Here is a 20,183-nt window from a genome sequence, read left to right on the forward strand (position 1 = left end):
TTGCAGCCTTGAACTGCTAAGCTCAAGTGATCCTCCAGCCTCAGCCTCCTGAGTAGCTGGGGCTACAGGCACGTGCCACCATGCCCGACTAATTTTATTTTTCATAGAAACGGAGTCTCCCTATGTTGCCCAGGCTGGTCTCAAACTCCTGGGCTCAGGTGATCCTCGGCCTCCCAAAGTGCTAGGATTACAGGCATGAACCACCATGTCTGGCCTACTGAAACTCCTTTCTCACAGTAAACATGTATTTTGGGGGATAATCTAGAGATGCTGACCCCAGGCTATAAATGACGGTGAGAGTGAGGTGTATGTGTGTGTTAGATCAAATAGGTAATTTACTTTTACCACCTTACTTCTTACATATTTGTATGTATATGCACATCTATATATGATAATATATGTATATAGAATTATTTTATAGCTGGAGATGGCTGCTCTTTGATTTCTTCTTTTGCCTAGCAGATTTTTATGTTTCCCTGTTATATAAACCATGCTTGAGCAAGGAAAGGTAGTTGACAAAGATCATTGGTAAGTCCATTGTATGCCACTCAGGCAGCATTTTCCCATAGAAACAAACATGAGAGTAGGGTTCCCAGGCCAGCCCACAGAAAAGCTGTTTACCCCATCATGGGTACATGAAATACAGGGCTAGCAAGTATGTAATAATGTCAACTCGGAAACAGCTTTAAGGGTTTGGGTTAGGGAATGCTATTTTATTCACTAGCACACATTTTTTTAAGCTCCTATTGTGTCCCCAAAACACACATTCCCAACAACAAAAACCTTAGCAGTGGAAAGAAGTTTTCGTTTTCTCTTTTCTTCTAGTTCTTTTTTTTTTTTTTTAACTTTATTTCTTTAGGCTTCCAAACATGCTCTATGTATCTTCTTACAGTTCTTCCTGTTCTTCCTGACTCCTTCCCTGGGCAGTGGGAATCTTTTGGGCAAGGATGATGGATTTAGGGATGGGCAAATGACAGTTGTGAAGATGGACAGGAGCAGGAGAGGCCAATGTACCACAGCAGAAGAGGGCAGGAGAGGAGCTCCAGAGGTGTGAATGGAGGCATCAGGCATAGAGACCCCCTACCGAGGCTATAGGTAGACTGTGATTAGCTGGTGAGGAGAAGGAATAGGAAATCCCTAGGTGCTGTGGCAGCAAGAAGAGAGGGCGTTTGCTGGTGGTAGTGGTGGTGAGCCATGACTCAATTCAGGTAAAGGGACCTGAGGACCTGCTTCTACCTCGGCACCGTGGAGGCTTGCCGGGACTATGGCAAGGAAGGAGGTGAGACTCCCAAGGCACATTGAAGGGAATTCTGGAAAGCTGGCTTGGAGAGAGCATGGTCTTCTCACTATATGAATCCCTTCTGTATCCCTCCCTTCTTTTTTTTTTCTCCTGTAGTCCAGAGAGGTTGAAATGTCTGATAACATAGCAGGTTTGCGACATGAAAGAGATGAGAACCTAGCTGGTCTCCTAGTATCCAATACAATATTCTTTCCCTTACATATTCTTTTTAAATATAAGATATTTTTATTGAAATGGGTGATTATGACAAAGGCCTTAGGAGAGCTCGGTCCAGGGGAGCAATAGAGAAGAACTCAGAGAAAAAGACAGGCTTTGTTTTCCCAAACATTTTCCTTATATCCCTGGCTTGCTGTTTCCCCTGTGAGCACCCTGGAGCTCCAGCCCTCCGTCACCTTCTTTCTCCCATTTTGCCTGTGACTTAGGAACGAACATGATGGTTAAGCTACCTTCATTAAGCAGCATGACCGCTTCCTGAGCTCCTGCTGCCGCATTTAGGCCCTGTCAGCTGTGAGGCCACTGGTGCTGAGTCAGAGGGAAAAGCTCAGAACAGCCTTGAGCAGCGAAGAGTAAAGTGTGACTCATCTCATCCTGCCCACCCTCACACTGGACTATAAATACCCTCCCTGGGTCTGTGTGCTGTTATTCCAAAAGATGCGATGAATACCCAGAACTAGGCTATTCATGGGCTGTTGCCCAGTTCAAGCTCTGTTGGGTCCTGAGGAAGATTACTATTTTGGCTACATTGTTTATCATTAAAACCAGCCCAGGGATGTGTAAACCTGCATCTGGAGAATAAGACATTTCTTTTTGGTTAAATGATATTAGAGAAAAAAACTATCCAAGACTGCTAACAAATAATCTTCACTTTCAATTATATCCAGCAATAAGTTGTTTTCCAGAAAAGAAAGCTTGGAAACTTACCCAGTTTGCCTTCCATTTGGGACATGACTGATGTGCTTCAGTCTTTGTATAATAAATGCATCTTCGCCACTCTATATCTTTGTTATTGCTTTTGTCTCATTATCACAACAACTTCCTTCCCTGATTTCCACAGCCTCTATTTTTTCTTTTCTCTAGAAGACTAGTTAGGAAGACTTAGAGGTGGGGTCTGTGCACTCGCTTCCCCTTGAAAATGTGATTTACTTTTATGGTAGAACTTTCTGGTACTTTGAATTAAATAGGACATTCTTCCCTTTGGCCACAGAGGCAAGTATAGAATGAGATCCTTGTTTCCTAACCACTTACCAGAACATATATCTGAAGAAATGAGCACCAGTATTTCTGTCTCAACTACAGTTTCTCTTTTTTTTTCTTTCTTTTCTTTTTCTTAAGACAGGGTCTTACCGTGTTACCCAGGCTGGAGTGCAGTGGCACAATCATGGCTCACTGCAGCCTTGACTTCCTGGGCTCAAGCAATCCTCCCACCTCAGCCTCCCTAGTAGCTAGGACTACAGGCACACACCACCACAGCCAGATAATTAAAAAAATTTTTTTTGCAGAAACAGGGTCTTGCCCTGTTGCCCAGGCTGGTCTCGAACTCCTGAGCTCAAGTGATTAGATGCCATTTACCCAGGGAAATACCCTTTCAACCCAGAGGCCCTAACGCTAACTATAGTGGTTCCTAAATCTTTGTGACATCCAGCATTATCTCCAGTAAAAGAAGTATTTTAATTTTTCCCATAAGAAAATACTTTCGGGAGTGGTGAAGCCAACAGTTACAAGAGTGATTTAAGTCCAGGAAGTACTGCAGAGTGGGATGGACTGAACCAAGGACTAGGGACCTGGTGTGCAGCTGATTAACCCTGACTTAGTACATGCTCAGGGCTGGGTTCTTTGTTGGTGCTTCACATTTCTCTCTCCTTAGTTTGGATTTCACAAATGTGTCCCTTTTTTCCCATCACAAAATGCATTAACAGTAAAGACCCATTTTTTTAATTTTTAATTTTAATTTTTATTTTTTTTGAGACAGAGTTTCACTCTTGTTGCCCAGGATGGAGTGCAAATGTGCGATCTTGGCTCACCGCAACCTCCACCTTGCGGCCTCAAGTGCTTCTCCTGCCTCAGGCTCCCAAGTAGCTGGGATTACAGGCAGGCGGCACCATGCCCAGCTAATTTTGTATTTTTAGTAGAGACGGGGTTTCTCCATGTTGGTCAGGCTGGTCTCAAACTCCCGACCTCAGGTGATCCGCTCGCCTCGTCCTCCTAAAGTGCTGGGATTACAGGAGTGAGCCACTACGCCTGGCCAGGAAAGACCCGTTTATGATGAGTAGTCTTGTAGCAAGATGTTTTACAAAGAGGTTTCTTCACTCATTTACTCTGATTATTCAGGAAGGCAGAAATTGAAATGGAAGACACTTCCAACCAGCACATCTGTTTATCTGTGGATCCACTCACTTCAAGGCAGTTTATAACAAACCAGTATAAAGTACCAAATGAAGATTTGCAACTTTGCACTTGACTGGAAATGAGACTTCCAGCTGGTTTCCGGTTCTGAGCTTACTTGAAAGCAGCTCAGAATAATTGTTTCTTCCCCTAAAGGGAATATTTACAGAACTCCAAAACTTAAAACAGTTAGAGCCATTCTTGGAGCTCATCTTCCCCCACACAGAGCAACCCATTTCCACAAGCGGTGGGACCCCAGGGTTCTTAAGGCATTTTGTTTATAAACAATTTGGACCATACTAATTTGGACCATTAATAATTCTAACAGGCTTATTGTATTCATTGTTTAAATCAGTTTGGGGATGTAATGTGTAGTTACCTAGAAAGGCTATATTTATAGAAATTTAATTCTTCCCAATTTATGATTCTTGATTTTTAAAAAATTTTATATCGTAGAGTTTTACTTTGGATCAACTTCTGGCCTTTCTCTCAGGCTCAAAAGTTGAGCTATACTATGTTTGATCATTTCTACACACTGTAGAAAAGAGGCAGCTCATTATAGCAGAAGTTCTCCACCTGGAATTAACAGTAGTTGTGACACTGGTGAAGCATAGCCCAGAGTGCAAGAGATTTGCAGGATGAATGGCGGCAAGGAAATCTATTTCTAAGTCCTCCTATTCTGGTTTTGAAGGACTCAATTTCTGGATCCTTTTCTCTTTGCCTGAAAACATATTTATATTCACAGTAGTACTTGTCTCACATTGCAAAAGAAAGAGATCCCAAATCTTACTATCATTAATTGCTCCAGGATACCCATCAAAAAGGATTAGTTAGGGAGTGCTGAAACCCATAAGGCTTAGTCTTTCCCTGCCTTATGTATTTTCTCGTTAAGGAGAAGCTTGGCTTTAGGAACTGTGTTGGATATTCTGTATTCAGGTACAGATATGCACGCCCCTTAACCACAGGGAAATGTCTGAGAAAGGTGTCATTAGGCAAGTTCATTGTTGTGCAAACATCAGAGAATGTATTTAACAAACCTAAATGTCATAGCCTACAACACATCTAGTCTATATGGTATGGCCTGTCCCTCCTAGGCTACAAACCTGTACAGCATGTTACTATGCAGAATACTGCAGGCAGTTGTAACACAATGGTGAGTATTGTGTATCTAAAAGTATCCAAACAGAAAAAGTACAGTAAATATACCATATACCATGGTAGTATATATGGTCCATTGTTGACAGAAATGTTATCCGGCGGGTGACTGCATATGCTGAATTTAGAGACGTAGGAAGTAGTTACAACAGCTTTCCTTTTTTATTTATTTATTTATTTATTTTTATTTTTTATTTATTTATTTTTTTTGAGACGGAGTTCCGCTCTGTCGCCCAGGCTGGAGTGCAGTGGTGTGATCTTGGCTCACTGCAACCTCCGCCTCCTAGATTCAAGCGATTCTCCTGCCTCAGCCTCCTCAGTAGCTAGGAATCCAGGCGCATGCCACCACGCCTGGCTAATTTTTGTATTTTTAGTAGAGACAGGTTTCACCATGTTGGTCAGGCTGTTATCGAACTCCTGATCTCATTATCTGCCCACCTCGGCCTTCCAAAGTGCTGAGATTACAGGCGTGAGCCACTGCGCCCAGCCAACAGCTTTCCTTTTAGGACTTAGCCTTTTTCATCCCCTGACTAATTTCAGAAGAATTTATCCATTTTAAGGGAAAGCTCTGGGAGAGCAAAGCAAAGAGCATTGGTAAGAAATTGTGAATGAGGTGGATAGAAAACACAAACCATTTTCCCTCTGCTTGCACACCACAACAATCAACACAAGTTCTTCTGTGACCAAACGTGTGGGAATTTTTCACCACACGCCAAGCAAGCAATCAGTTCTGCAGTGGACACCAGCTGGGCATTCTTCAATTCAATTCCCACACTATCTATCTGGAGACCACAGATTGAGGGGCAGCCCCAGGACTGTCTTCTCCTTCTGATGCCAATTGAAAGCCCCAGATTGCTTCACCTGTCCTTCTGGCTGACATGCTCTGTAAATTGGGAATCCCACAGCCTCCTCTTCTGGTTCTATTAATTTGCTAGAGCAACTCACAGAGCTCAGGGAAACACTTTTACTGGTTTATTATTAGTATTATGTTTATTTGTTTGTTTTGAGACAAAGTCAAGCTCTGTCACCTAAACTGGAGTGCAGTGGAACAATCACAGTTCACTGCAGTCTCCATCTCGTGGACTCAGGCAGTCTTCCTGCCTCAGCCTCCCCAGTAGCTGGGACTATAGGCACATGCTACCATGCCTGGCTCTACCAGTTTATTATAAACAATATTACCAGCCAGGCACGGTAGAGCACACCTGTAATCCTAGCACTTTGAGAGACTCAGGTGGGAGGATTGCTTGAAGCCAGGAGTTCAAGAGCAGCCTGGACAATATAGTGAGATCCTGTCTCTACAAAAAATAACAAAATTAGCCAGGCATGATGGCACACACAGTCCCAGCTACTTGGGAGGCTGAGGTGGGAAGATCATTTGAGCCTAGGAGTTGGAGGCTACAGTGAGCTATAATCATGCCACTGCACTCCAGCCTGAAAAAACAGGGCAAGACCGTTTCTGAAAAAATAATAATAATAATAATAAAATAAATTTTTTAAAAGGATATTACAAAGGATACAGCTGAAGAGATACGTAGGGTGAGGTATATAGGGGAAGGTGGTTAGAGCTTCCACACCTTCTCTGGCTGCACCACCCTCTGGGAAACTACACTGTGTTCAGCTATCCAGAAGCTGTCTGCACCCTGTCCTTTTAAATTTTTACGGAGGCTTCATTATGTAGGCATGATGAATTAAACACTTGGCCACTGGTGATCAACTTAACCTTCAGCTCCTCTCTGCCTTTCCTGAAGGCTGGAGGGTGGGGCTGAAAACCCCAACCATCCGATTCTGCCTTGGTCTTTCTGGTAACCAGTCCCATCCTAAATCTACCTAGGGGCTGCCAGTCAGGAGGCACCTCATTAACATATACAAAGACATCACTTTTAAGATTCCAAGGATTTTAGGAGCTGTATGCCAAGAAACTGGGAGGAAGACCAAATATGTATTTCACAATGTCACAGTGAGGGTATGCCCATGAGCTAGAACAAACAGACCAAAGCAGTATCGCTTTTTGACTCTTGGGAGGCCCTAAGAGGTTAAGCAACTTGCCCAAGGCCACACAATGAGTCTTTCAGCCAGATTTTGAACGCAGGCAGTCTGGATCCATGGTCAGTGTTCTTGACTCCTACCTGTCTTGTTAAAAGATGTTTCCAAATTATAGTTAATCCTAATTTTATTTTATCATATACAGTGATTATATTTTCAACCTTTTTAATATATATATATATATACTGCTGGGCTACTTTTTTGTGTTTTTATGCAATATACATCTTTCTCTTTCATTTAATACAGAATAAAAGTTGATCATTTCTAACTAAATTAATGGAGTTATTTATGAGTTTTTTACACAGTCGTCTTATGATATCCACAGAGGATTGGTTCCAAGACACCCCCTGCACCCCACTCCCACCTCACCCTCAGAGCTTACCAAAATCTTTGAATGCTCAAGTCCCTGATATAAAATGGTATACTTACTTGCATATAACCTATGCACATCCTCCTGTATACTTTTCATTATCTCTAGATTACTTAAACAATAGCTAATAAAATGTAAATGCTATGTACATAGTTGTTATACTATGTTTTTAAATTTGTATTATTTTTATTTTTCTATTGGTATTTTTTGTTGTTTGGGGTTTTTTCTTCCACATATTTTTTTATCCTTGGTTGATCGAATCCAAGGATGCAGACCCAGCAGATACAGAAGGCTGTTTTGTGGTCATTTTGTTTTTTTTGTTTCTAATTGACGTAATAATTACACACATGGGGCACAGTGTGATGTTTCAATACATGTATACATTGTGTAAAAATCAAATCAGGGTATTTAACGTATCCATCACCTTGTACATTTCTAATTTCTTTGTCGTAAGAACATATAAAATACCCCTTTTCTAGCTATTTTGAAATAGCTATTTTGAAATATTTTGAAATGCAATATATTATTAACCAAAGTCACTCTACTGTGCAATAGAACACTAGAACTTATTCGTCCTAACTGTAACTTGGTACCCATTGACCATCTTCTCCCCATCCCCTCCACTCCATTCTCCCCAGCCTCCAGCAACCTCTATTTTACTCTCTATTTCTATGAAATCAGCCTCTTTAGATTCCACATATGAGTGAGATCATGTAGTATTTGTCCTTCTGTGCTTATTTCACTTAATGTAATGTCCTACAGGTTCATCCATGTCGCCACAGATGACAGGATCTCATTCTTTTTTATGGCCAAAGAGTACTCCGCTGGGTATATGTACCATATTTTTTTAATCCATTCATCCGCTGATGGAAAGTTAGGTTGCTTCCAAATCTTGGCTATTGTGAATAGTGCTGCAGTAAACATGAGAGTGCAGATATCTCTTCCACATACTGATTCCATTTCCTTTGGATATATTCCCAGTAGTGAGATTGCTGGATCATATGGTAGTTCCATTAATTACTGCTAAAAGCTAAACATCAGATTTTTATACATATAGATGGCATACATTCATCAGAAATATATCGTGCTTCATAAATACTTATACTTTTGGCTGCACATTATAATGTAGTATGGCATAGTATTGAGTAATAGCATATCAATTTATTCTCTTCTGTTAATAAACTTTAAAAACCAAATACATTAATCTGGGCAAGGTAGTGTGTGCCTGTAATCCCAGCTACTCAAGAGGCTGATGTAGAAGGATCACTTGAGCCCAAGCGTTCAAGACAAGCCTGAACAACATAGCAAGAACTAGTCTAAAAACAAAAAGATACATTAAATATATTACAGCTTATTCATTTGAATTAAAAAGTGAAAGCTGGACATAGTAGCTCACACCTGTAATCCCAGCACTTTGGGAGGCCAAAGGCGGGAGGATCACTTGAGGTCAGGAGTTCGAGACCAGCCTGGCCAACATGGTGAAACCCCATCTCTACTAAGAATACAAAAATTAGCTGGACGTGGTGGTGGGTGCCTGTAATCCCAGCTACTCAGGAGGCTGAGGCAGGAGAATCGCTTGAACCCAAGAGGCAGAGGTTACAGTGAGCCAAGACTGTACCACTGCACTCCAGACTGGGCAACAGAGCGAGACTCTGGGAAAAAAAAAAGTTATTTTTTCTAGGAGAAAATCTGCTTTGGTTGGTTCAACAGTAAGAACTGACTTTGCCAGTTAAGCTATGGTAGATATGTTCACTAAATTGGATGAACTAAATCTATAGCCATAATTTGAGGAAATTGAGTTGACAACTGATACATTAAAAATGGATATCATTAAAAATGGATTTTAGTAATCAAACAGTTTATGACTTTTGGCATATAACTTGTAAGGAGCTCGAAGACTCAAGGGGAGACATTACTATAACATTTCTCACAAGTTAGTAATGTGAAAAAGGCTTCTTAGCATTTCTATATTAAAAAAAAAAGGAACACCCAAAATAGAAAATAGACCTAGAATTAATATTGAAGCTGAGTCTTCTAGTGGAAAGCCATATTGATGCATGAGATACATGAAATAATTGTGGGAGGAAAGGGCAGCCCTACTCATTTCACTATCACTAAGATATGCTTTTCAAGTAAACATAGTATAAAAAATTAATATTTGTGTCTTGCTTGTCCTATACTAATCATTCTAATGATAATACAGAAGAAAATAAATGTTAACCTTTACAGCCTTATGGATTCAGAAAGCACATTTTAAAATTTCATGTTATATATATTTTTTAATTGCAGAAAAGTATGATAGGGTGATCAGTTAAAGACAAGTACAAAAATATACTAGGATAAAATTGGAGCACATAAAACGAAAACAGTTCAAGAAATGAAAGATGTAAAAATCTTGGCTGTTAAGAGAATGTTTTTTAATGGATTTTGGTCATTTTAAAATGTGCTAGGGCTGAGCGTACTGGCTAACGCCTGTGGTCCCAGTGCTTTGAGAGACTGAGGTAGGAGGATTGCTTTGGGCCAGGAGTCCAAGAACTAGCCTAGGCAACATAGCAAGACTCCCATTTAAAAAAATAATAAAATACAATGTGCTAGAATATTTGCCCTTTGTAAATATTTGAGGTTACAGTGAGAATTACAGATATCGACCTGAAAAATGTGGGAGGAGAGTTGTATGTATGTGCATATTTTCTGGAGGGAGAGGTGATCCATAGCTTTCATCAGATTCATTAAAGGCAGGGTATTTGAGCCAGAAAACAATTCAGCACAGTCAGAGGCCAGGTCACCAGTCCCTGTAGGTGTACTGTTCACTCCAGCCTCTACTTATTCCGTATGTCTTTCCTGTACCAACATGTAGATGTATGGATGGTGCAAAAGAGTATCTGCTTTTTAAAATCCCAGTAGAGTTATAAATTCTTAGAGTAGAACTCTTAGTTTAGAAACATCTTTCCTGTATATCTTCATCAAATATATTTCTCCTGTGATTGTTTCGTGTTTGTAAGTTGGTGGTACCCTCTCTTTCAGTTTGAAGGAAGAAAGTACTGTGAACATGACTTTCAGATGCTCTTTGCCCCTTGCTGTCATCAGTGTGGTAAGTTTTACTGCTAAATGTCAAGTAAAGAGTAAGTTTCCGGCCAGGCGCGGTGGCTCACACCTGTAATCCTAGCACTTTGGGAGGCGGAGGGAGGAGGATCACCTGAGGTCAGGAATTCGAGACCAGCCTGGCCAACATAGGGAAACCCCGTCTCTACTAAAAATACAAAAATTAGCTGGGCATGGTGGCAGGTGCCGGTAATCCCAGTTATTCAAGAGGCTGAGGCAGGAGAATCGCTTGAACCCAGGGGGCAGAGGTTACAGTGAGCTGAGATTGCACCACTTCACTCCAGCCTGGGCAACAGCAAAACTCCATCTTGGGGAAAAAAGTAAGTTTCCACATTACTTCAGTCATTTCACACTGGTGAAGTATCGATGGTAAAAATGGTTTTTAGTGCTCATTATGAATAACTGTTGGATACTTCATCACTCCTCTTCCCTATTGTTAACATAGAACAATCTGGAGGAGTATCAAAACCTAGAGATCATTGATTTTTATGGACATTTAAGGTAGAGGTATTTTGGGATGAACTAGGACTCCTATCGGGTGGCGTTTGGGAGTGTTCTTTTCCTGTGTTAACACAACCTTTACCTACTTGCTTTTGGTTTTGCCCGGAAAGAGGCAGGGAAGATATCAGTGAGGTGCTTCAGAAGCTTAGGGATGCTTAAGCGTTGCTTGCACGGCGCATAAGTGATGGACTTGCTTGCACGTTGGCCACTTCACTGGTTGCTAATACCTCTGCCAGGTTTCCAGAGATTGAAGAAACTGGGTAGAATGTTCTAAAGGTTTAATGAAAGAATAAATTAAGTATGGGTTATAAGAAACTGTGCTGTAGATTTCAGTTGTCTATGTTGACAATGACCAGAAATAACCAAAAGGCATTCAAGAGAGCCTAGTAGCTCGTTTGGAAAGGAAAACTAGATTCAGAGATGACACAAAACAGCCCAAAAATGTGGCTGTTGAATCAAAAACAAAAATTCGATGAAATAAACTTTTTTTCTAATGTGCTTACTCTGGTAGACACATAAAAAGTTCTTCTACTGGCCACGTGTAGTGGCTCACGCCTATAATCCTAGCACTTTGGGAGGCCAAGATGGGCCGATCACCTGAGGTCGGGAATTCGACCAACATGGAGAAACCCCGTCTCTACCGAAAATACAAAATAGCTGGGCGTGGTGGTAGGCGCCTGTAATCCCAGCTACTTGGGAGGCTGAGGCAGGAGAATCGCTTGAACCCGGGAGGCAGAGGTTGCAGTGAGTGGAGATGGTGCCATTGCACTCCAGCCTGGACAACAAGAGCGAAACTGTCTCAAAAAAAAAAAAAAAAAAAGTTCCTCTATTGAGAAAGGCTTCAACGGTTTTTTTCCTCACTGTTTTTCCTTAATTGCTCTCTCAGTAAATAAAGTGCCATGCTTGTTACTTAGGATGTTACTTAGTAACATCCTTTGTGTGTTGCTTTCCCACAGGTGAATTCATCATTGGCCGAGTTATCAAAGCCATGAATAACAGCTGGCATCCGGAGTGCTTCCGCTGTGACCTCTGCCAGGAAGTTCTGGCAGATATCGGGTTTGTCAAGAATGCTGGGAGGTAGGTGGATTTTCATCCTTGTCAGATGTGGGTGGACAGTGTGACTGTGACAAGATCATGTGTATTCTCCATGTGGGATGTAAGGCAGTTCTGTAGGACACTGAATTGAGGGCATGGGAACTCAGACACTGCAGCGTGTTGACTGAGTGCTGCTGCTGGGAGTGGACCCTTGTGTTGCTGTTCACAGGGCATAACTGCTCCATGCATGGCTGAACTACCAATGGGGGATGTACCTACATGGAGTTTCTTAAAAATCAGTCAGATATTAGGGTTGGAACACATTTTTCATGTGGCTTGATTCTGCCCCGTGAAGCACAGGAGTGATTTTTTTAAGAAATGGTTTGTTTAATTTCTTTTCAGAGATAAGGGAGGCATATTTCTTTTTAACCATTAGAAAGAACCTAAAATTTTAAATTTAAGTTTTGACTCTGTTTAGACACCTGTGTCGCCCCTGTCATAATCGTGAGAAAGCCAGAGGCCTTGGGAAATACATCTGCCAGAAATGCCATGCTATCATCGATGAGCAGCCTCTGATATTCAAGAACGACCCCTACCATCCAGACCATTTCAACTGCGCCAACTGCGGGTACTGGAATTGTTTCTTTTTTATTACACAAGCAGTGGGAATGAAAGATTACATTTATCTATATTTCTGTTACTCCAGCAAACCAAATTGTTTTTCTCCCATTTTTAGTCTAGAAAATTTTAAACCTATAGAAGAGTAAAGAGAATGATATAATGAAACCTGTATACACTTAATTTCGTTTCACCAGTTGACATTTTGCCATGCTTGTGTGTATACAGTCCACATTCTCGTTTCACCCTCCTATGTATGTGTGCACGTGTGCCTGTATACGCATACCTCTAAAATTTCTCATGAGTCCCAGTATGCGTCTCCTGAGAATAAGAGCATTTTCCTATGGAACCACGATACTTTTTGTAAATTTTTTTTTGCCTTGAGACAGGGTCTCTCTCGCTCTATTGCCCAGGCTGAAGTGCAGTGGGCAATCATAGCTCACTGCAGCCTCACCCTCCTGGGCTCAAGCAGTCCTCCCACTTCAGCCTCCAGAGTAGCTGAGACCACAGGCACACACCACCCTTCCTGACTAATTTTTTTAAATTTTTTGTAGAGATGGAGCCTTGCTGCGTTGCCCAGGCTGGTCTCAAACTCCTGGGCTCAAGCAATCTACTCATCTCAGCCTCCCAAAGTGCTGGGACTATAGGCATGAGCCACTGCACCTGGCCAGAACCACAATACTCTTATTATGCCTAAGAAAATTAGCAATAATCTTATAATATCAACTATCAGTCCATATTAAAAATATTCCCAGTAGCCCCAGAAATATTTGTCATCACTATGTTTTTCCAATCGAAGATCTAAAAACAAAAAAAGGTCTTATCTCTGTACATGCATAACTTTTACAGTTGTAATAATTAGGTATTATCTTAAAAGATGTTGTTATATTTATTTAATTTGGCTTGGTTTATATCTAAAAGAAATATATTTAATTTTTTGTCTTCAATAAGTTATGATAAATTGTTAGGCTATGAATTTTTCTCAGTTTGCTGCCTAGTATAAAAATTTAGTGGATAAAGATTCTTGGCCGGGCGTGGTGGCTCACGCCTGTAATCTCAGCACTTTGGGAGGCCGAGGCGGGCAGATCACGAGGTCAGGAGATCGAGACCATCCTGGCTAACACGGTGAAACCCCGTCTCTACTAAAAAATACAAAAAAAATTAGCCGGGCACGGTGGCGGGTGCCTATAGTCCCAGCTACTTGGGAGGCTGAGGCAGGAGAATGGCAGGAACCCGGAAGGCGGAGGTTGCAGTGAGCTGAGATTGCGCCACTGCACTTGAACCTGGGAGACAGAGCGAGACTCCATCTCAAAAAAAAAAATAAAAAAATATTCTTTACTGTAGTTAATGTGAACTTACTTGCTAAATTATAGTAGGGATGGAGAAGAAACAGTAAGCCAAATACTAAGAAAACAGTTTGGGCCAGGTGCAGTGGCACACGCCTGTAATCCCAGCACTTTGGGAGGCCGAGGCAGGTGGATCACGAGGTCAGGAGATCGAGACCATCCTGGCTAACATGGTGAAACCCCATCTCTACTAAAAATAAAAAAATTAGCCAGGCGTGGTGGTGGGTGCCTGTAGTCCCAGCTACTCGGGAGGCTGAGGCAGGAGAATGGCGTGAACCTGGGAGGTGGAGCTTGCAGTGAGTGTGGATCGCGCCACTGCACTCCAGCCTGGGCAGCAAAGCAAGACTCATCTCAAAAAAAAAAAAAAAAGAGAAAGAAAGAAAACAGTTTGGTTGTATAAGTTCAGCCATCTCATCTTTTGTGATTGAATTATCAGTTTGTGCCTTATCTCGTTTTCTTGCCTGTCCTTCCTCTTGGGGATTCACCTCTGTCCACTTTTCATTAGCATCTCTCCTACAGAATTACATAAAAGGGATGAAATTCAAACAAGTCCGTTTGACTAATTGGGACCATCTCATACCAAATGTTTATTGATGCAGGAGACTGAAAATAATATTTAATTTGAGCATTTGGAGAAGGAAAATTCTGGGCATTTTGTTGTTTATGAAAATAAACCTATTAACCTATAACTCTTTTCAACAGCTTGTGACAATTTAAATAATTGTTAGTAAATGGAACTAGTCTCCCAACTTCTCAGCTTGCTTGGAAAGGTCGTGTGTTAGTCTATTTTATGCGCCTGTAACAGAATACCACAAACTGGGTAATTTGTAACCAACAGAAGTTTATTTGGCTCATGGTTCTGGAGGCTGGGAAGTCCAAGATCAAGGGGCTGGCATCTGGTGAGGACCTTCTTCTGCATCATTACATAGCAGAGGGCATCACATGGTGGGGGAAGAGGAGGGGGGAAGGAAGAGAAGGAAGGAGGCTGAACTCGTCCTTTTATAAGGAACCCACCCCCTCAGTAACAGCGTTAATCCATCTGTGAGGGCAGAGCCTTCGTGATGTAATCACCCCTTAGAGGTCCTACCTCTCAACACCTCAGAATTGGGGATCATGAACTTTGGGGACACAGTCACACCATAGCAGATAGTATTACTGAGTCTACCCTCAGCACTGTGATTATTCCCTGTAGCTTTTAAAGGAAGACAAATGGACTAAAATGTAATGTGATAATATAAGAAGGAAATTATGAATATGACTGGTGTGGTGGTATGTATCTGACCTAGTCTTGCATCTTATCCTTTTAAGATACAGATGTTTTGGTAGGAGTCTGAAACCTGTTCAGGCCTATTAATTCAGGTTATTCTGATCACCTCTAAAGGGGAAAAAAGAAATTTGCAGGGATTGTCATAGTAATATCTTTAAAAACCTTCTAAAAAGTGTGCTAGCCCCATCGGTTGGCCATTTTTCTCTCTTAGTATTAAGCTGTGTGTCTTTCTCACGGACAGGAAGGAGCTGACTGCCGATGCACGGGAGCTGAAAGGGGAGCTATACTGCCTGCCATGCCATGATAAAATGGGGGTCCCCATCTGTGGCGCTTGCCGACGGCCCATCGAAGGGCGCGTGGTGAACGCCATGGGCAAGCAGTGGCATGTGGAGGTGAGTTCTAAATGGCAAAGGGTAACCAATCCTTTCAAATCTCCATGATTAAGGGGTAACCAATACTTTCAAATCTCCCATGATTCAGGGGTAACCAGTACTTTCAAATCTTCATGATTCAGGTGTCCTGGCAAGATTAGGAGACTCTAAAGATTAAACGTGGACATTTTAAAGACAATTGACTTTGCTGACAGCTAAGAATATAGACTGTACACTGCTTTTGTGAATGTCTCAGTAATGATACAGGATGTGCACTTTTGCTCCTAAAGCCTTCTTGAAGCAGGAAGTGCCATGGTCTGTATCCAGCAGCAGCTCCTCCTTTATAGGTGCTACTGAGATGCTCACCTCTATTCTCTTTTTGGGCTATTTTAATAGGCTATGTCTTAAAGTAACCTTCAAAGACAGACACCTGAATTACAACTGCAGAAGTATTATGTTATGGGGCCACCTATGGCCAAATGAAATGGCTGTCTCAAACTTTCCTTCATCTTCTCTGAAAATAGGTTAACTCTGGTGTTTACTTTATTAGATATAAAATATGGCAATTCAAAAATGACCTATAGCAATTTTTTTTCAGCATTTTGTTTGTGCCAAGTGTGAGAAACCCTTTCTTGGACATCGCCATTATGAGAGGAAAGGCCTGGCGTATTGTGAAACTCACTATAACCAGGTATTGACCTTAGTCACTGGATGCTAGATAGACTTTTATGAACCTAAGCTTATCAGTAGTTTAGCTACAAGGAAATCCCTTGGAAGATGTACATTGTTCAATAGAGATTTGTTTTTAACTTTTTATTTGGGAAATAATTTCAGACTCAGAAGCTAACTATAAAAATACAAAGAATACCTGTATGTCTTTCATTCAAGTCCACAGTTTGCTTTATCATTTCCCACGCTCAGTCTTCCTGTGTAAAACACATACTTACATAAATATTATATACAAGTACGATGGCTGTTTCTAAAGCATTTGCCAATAAGTTCATCATACTCCTTTACCCCTAAATACTTCAGTGTATATTTCCCAAGAATATGGAACTCTCTAACATAATTGTAGTTATCAATATTGATACCATACTTTAACCCATTTATTCCAGTTTTGTCACTTGAGTCAGTAATATCCTCACAGCATTTTTTCCACTCCCAGACTGGACCCAGCCTAGGGCTGTGATGTTTCTTTAGCCTTCTTAAATCTGGAACGTTTCCAGAGTCTTTTAAAATTTTTGATGACATTGACATTTTGGAGGGATGCAGAGGGCCCCTAACCCCTTTTTAATAGACTACTTTCCACTTGGGTTCACCTGGTGCTTCTCTGTGCTTAGATGAGGTTATACACAGCAGGTTGTGGCCTCATACAGTGGCAGGGCATCTTCTCAGAACCTTGCCCCTGGAGCATTTGATACCTCTCCTGCACTGGTGATCTCCCAGGCATGGTGCTGGCTGATAACATCACTGTGAATTACAATTTCCTTCCCTCCTTTGTAAGAAAGAAGCAATCTGTGGGCAATCATTTTATGACCACGGAAATGTCCTGTTCCTCATCAACCCGCCCTAGATTTCGCACACCTTGATGATTCTTGTCTCTGCGCCAGCTGCAAACGACACTTCTCCAGCCCCATGCCCTCCACCCATAGTCTGGTCCTCAGCGCTCTGCCTGAGCAAGAACCCACCTCCTCTCCCGTCTATAGGTTTATTCATTTATCTATTTCTTATCCATATGGACTCACAGATTTCTATATTTTGCATCACTTATTTGGGTGTTCAAACTGTCATCCGGAAAGTTTTTCTTTTAATTGATGAGAGTGAATTACTTTCATTGTAAGAAGTAAAAACTTGTCAAAGAACTTTTACTAATTTTCTCTAGTAGTGATAAATCCTCAATTTAGATAGCCAGCTATTTTTAAATGTTCAATGTTCTAAAAATTCTAACACATCTTGAACTTCGACCACCTTTTTTTATTTGCAGCTATTTGGTGATGTTTGCTTCCACTGCAATCGTGTTATAGAAGGTGATGGTAAGTATCTGTGTGAGTTTTAGATTGGTGCCACTTTGACACAAAAACACTTGGGTAATGTGGAAATTCAGGTTGGTGATTGCTATGGTTTGAAATGTGATCGTTATCAGTTACTTTTTCTCTATCTTTGGCGTATTTTCCAAGTAATCTGTAGCAGTAAGATGATAATATCAAAGAGTTGGATTTGTTACTGATTTATGACACTACTTTCGGCCACTGCTGCAGTGTTGTATGCCAGCAATCATGGGAACTGTCCCTGGTGGACCCTAAGACCTGTTTCTGTGTCCAGTTTCAGGAAGCTCTAGAACAACGTTTATTAGGAAGAGTTTAATCTGCTATCGTAGTTAGGAAGAGGCACTTTAACCTGCACATGCTAAAAGCTGGCAGTTATCAGCAAGCATATCTAGGACTTACCACCCTTGTACTGTGGTAATTAGGCTGGGCTGATTGATTGGAACAGAAAGGAAGCAGCTGTGTTTGCTAAGAGTCGCTAACACAATTCTGCCAGAGACTTCCTGGCAAAGTTTTGAACAATCCTGTTTTCAGCATGATTCATGGCTCCCTGCAGACATCACCTAATTCAGGAAATACTTTTGAAACATTGTTCATGTGCAGTTTGTGAAAACAATCCAGGAAAACAATCTTTAGTGCCATTGAAAATAAAACTTACCTCCCTCCTCTGTGAAATAGATGCCAGGTGAAAGAAGCTGCAAAGGAAACTGTCTTCTTATCATCAGCTCTGGAAAAAAGACTCCTACAGGGGCAAATAAGTTAATGTCTGGATTTTTGAAAATTATTTACCTAGTTCATATTTCCATGTTGGGCCAACAGCAGTAGGGACAGAAACAGCAAGCTCACCTAAACAACATGATGCATGGACAGTTGCCACATGTGCCCAGGCCAAGGGGGCACAGTTGCTGGTGTAAGACATGGCACACATCATTTATAACTTCACAGGATACTTAAGGATGGGGGAAGATTAAAGTCAGCCCTCCATATCCAGGGGCTGGATCCAAACATCCGTGGATTCAACCAACTATGGATCAAAAATATTTAGAGAAAAATAACAATATAACAGTACAAATAGTACAGTATAATGACTATTTACATATCATTTACATTGTACTAAGCATTATAATTAACCTAGAGATGATTTAAAGTATACGAGATGGGACCAGGCTCAGTGGCTCACCCCTGTAATCCCAACACTTTGGGAGGCCGAGGCGGGCAGATCAACTGAGGTCAAGAGTTCAAGACCAGTCTGGCCAACATGGTGAAACCCCATCTCTACTAAAAATACAAAAACTTGGCTGGGTGTGGTGGTGCATGCCTATAATCCCAGCTACTCGGGAGGCTGAGACAGGAGAATCACCTGAACCCGGGAGGCAGAGGTTGCTGTGAGCCAAGATCACACCATTGCACTCCAGCCTGGGCGACAAGAGCAAAACTTCGTCTCAAAAATAAATAAATAAATGTATACAAGACAATGTACATAGGTTATATGCATTTTATATCAGGGACTTGAGCGTCTGAGATTTGGGTATCCTCACAGCATCCTAGAAACAGTATCCTGCACATACTGAGCAACAACTGTATACATAAAGGTTGAGGGCCGGGTGTGGTGGCTTATACCTGTAATCCCAGCACTTAAGGAGGCTGAGACAGGAGAATTTCTTGAGGCCAGGAGTTCGATACCAGCCTGGGCAACATAGCAAGACCTCCATCTGTACAAAATAAAAATAAAAAATTAGCCAGATGTGGTAGCACACACCTATGGTCCCAGCTACACAGGAGAACGAGATGAGAAGATTGCTTGAGCCCAGGAGTTCGAGCTGTGATCACACCACTGCAATACAGCCTGGACAACAGAGCAAGACCCTGTCTGAAAAACAAAGGAAAAGAAGCTCTCAAGAAAGAGGTTCTTGGCTGGGCATGGTGGCTCATGCCTATAATCTCAGCATTTTGGGAGACCGAGGCAGGTAGATTGCTTGAGCCCAGGAGTTCAAGACCGTCCTGGGAAACATGGCAAGACCGTGTCTCTATAAAAAATACAAAAATTAGCCAGGTACAGGCCGGGCGCAGTGGCTCACGCTTGTAATCCCAGCACTTTGGGAGGCCAAGACGGGCGGATCACAAGGTCAAGAGATTGAGACCATCTTGGCCAACATGGTGAAATCCCATCTCTATTAAATACAAAAATTAGCTGGGCATGGTGGGACGCGCCTGTAGTCCCAGCTACTCGGGAAAATGAGGCAGGAGAATCGCTTGAACCCAGGAGGCGGAGGTTGCAGTGAACCGTGATTGCGCCACTGCACTCCAGCCTGGCAACAGAGCGAGACTCCGTCTCAAAAAAAAAAAAAAAAAAAATTAGCCAGGTGTAGTGGCATGCACCTGTAGTCCCAGCTACTCAGGAGGCTGAGGTGGGAGGATCACTTGAGCCTGGGAGGTTGGGGCTACAGTGAGCCAAGATTGTGCCACTGTACTCCAGCCTGGGCTATAGAGCAAGACCCTGTCTCATTTTTAAAAAAAAAAGGTTCTTGAGAACCTCCACCAAGTGCCACAGACACAGTCGTAGTTCTGTTTTAGAGTTGAAATTCTAAGCTGCCCTGCTCCCCATACTGATGTATTTCCATGTGACCAGATCTCTTTCCTCTTTCTCC

At 41.8% G+C, this 20,183-nt stretch overlaps 1 protein-coding gene across 15 annotated transcripts in view; it reads left to right on the top strand.

The window, feature by feature from the left end:
• Positions 1 to 20,183, top strand: part of LIMS1 (LIM zinc finger domain containing 1) — a 155,209-nt gene that overhangs the window by 128,469 nt on the left and 6,557 nt on the right. For 10 of the 15 annotated variants that reach the window (XM_034952386.3, XM_057301250.1, XM_034952383.4 and 7 more), the window contains exons 3-8: positions 10,275 to 10,341; positions 11,810 to 11,930; positions 12,367 to 12,516; positions 15,361 to 15,511; positions 16,089 to 16,181; positions 17,475 to 17,523. In XM_034952386.3, coding sequence (XP_034808277.1) covers positions 10,275 to 10,341; positions 11,810 to 11,930; positions 12,367 to 12,516; positions 15,361 to 15,511; positions 16,089 to 16,181; positions 17,475 to 17,523 — 631 coding nt within the window. The other 5 variants (XM_057301252.2, XM_034952392.4, XM_034952385.3 and 2 more) reach the window with 4 other exon arrangements.

Source organism: Pan paniscus, chromosome 12, assembly GCF_029289425.2.
Source record: "Pan paniscus chromosome 12, NHGRI_mPanPan1-v2.0_pri, whole genome shotgun sequence".
Taxonomy (NCBI): Eukaryota; Metazoa; Chordata; class Mammalia; order Primates; family Hominidae; genus Pan; species Pan paniscus.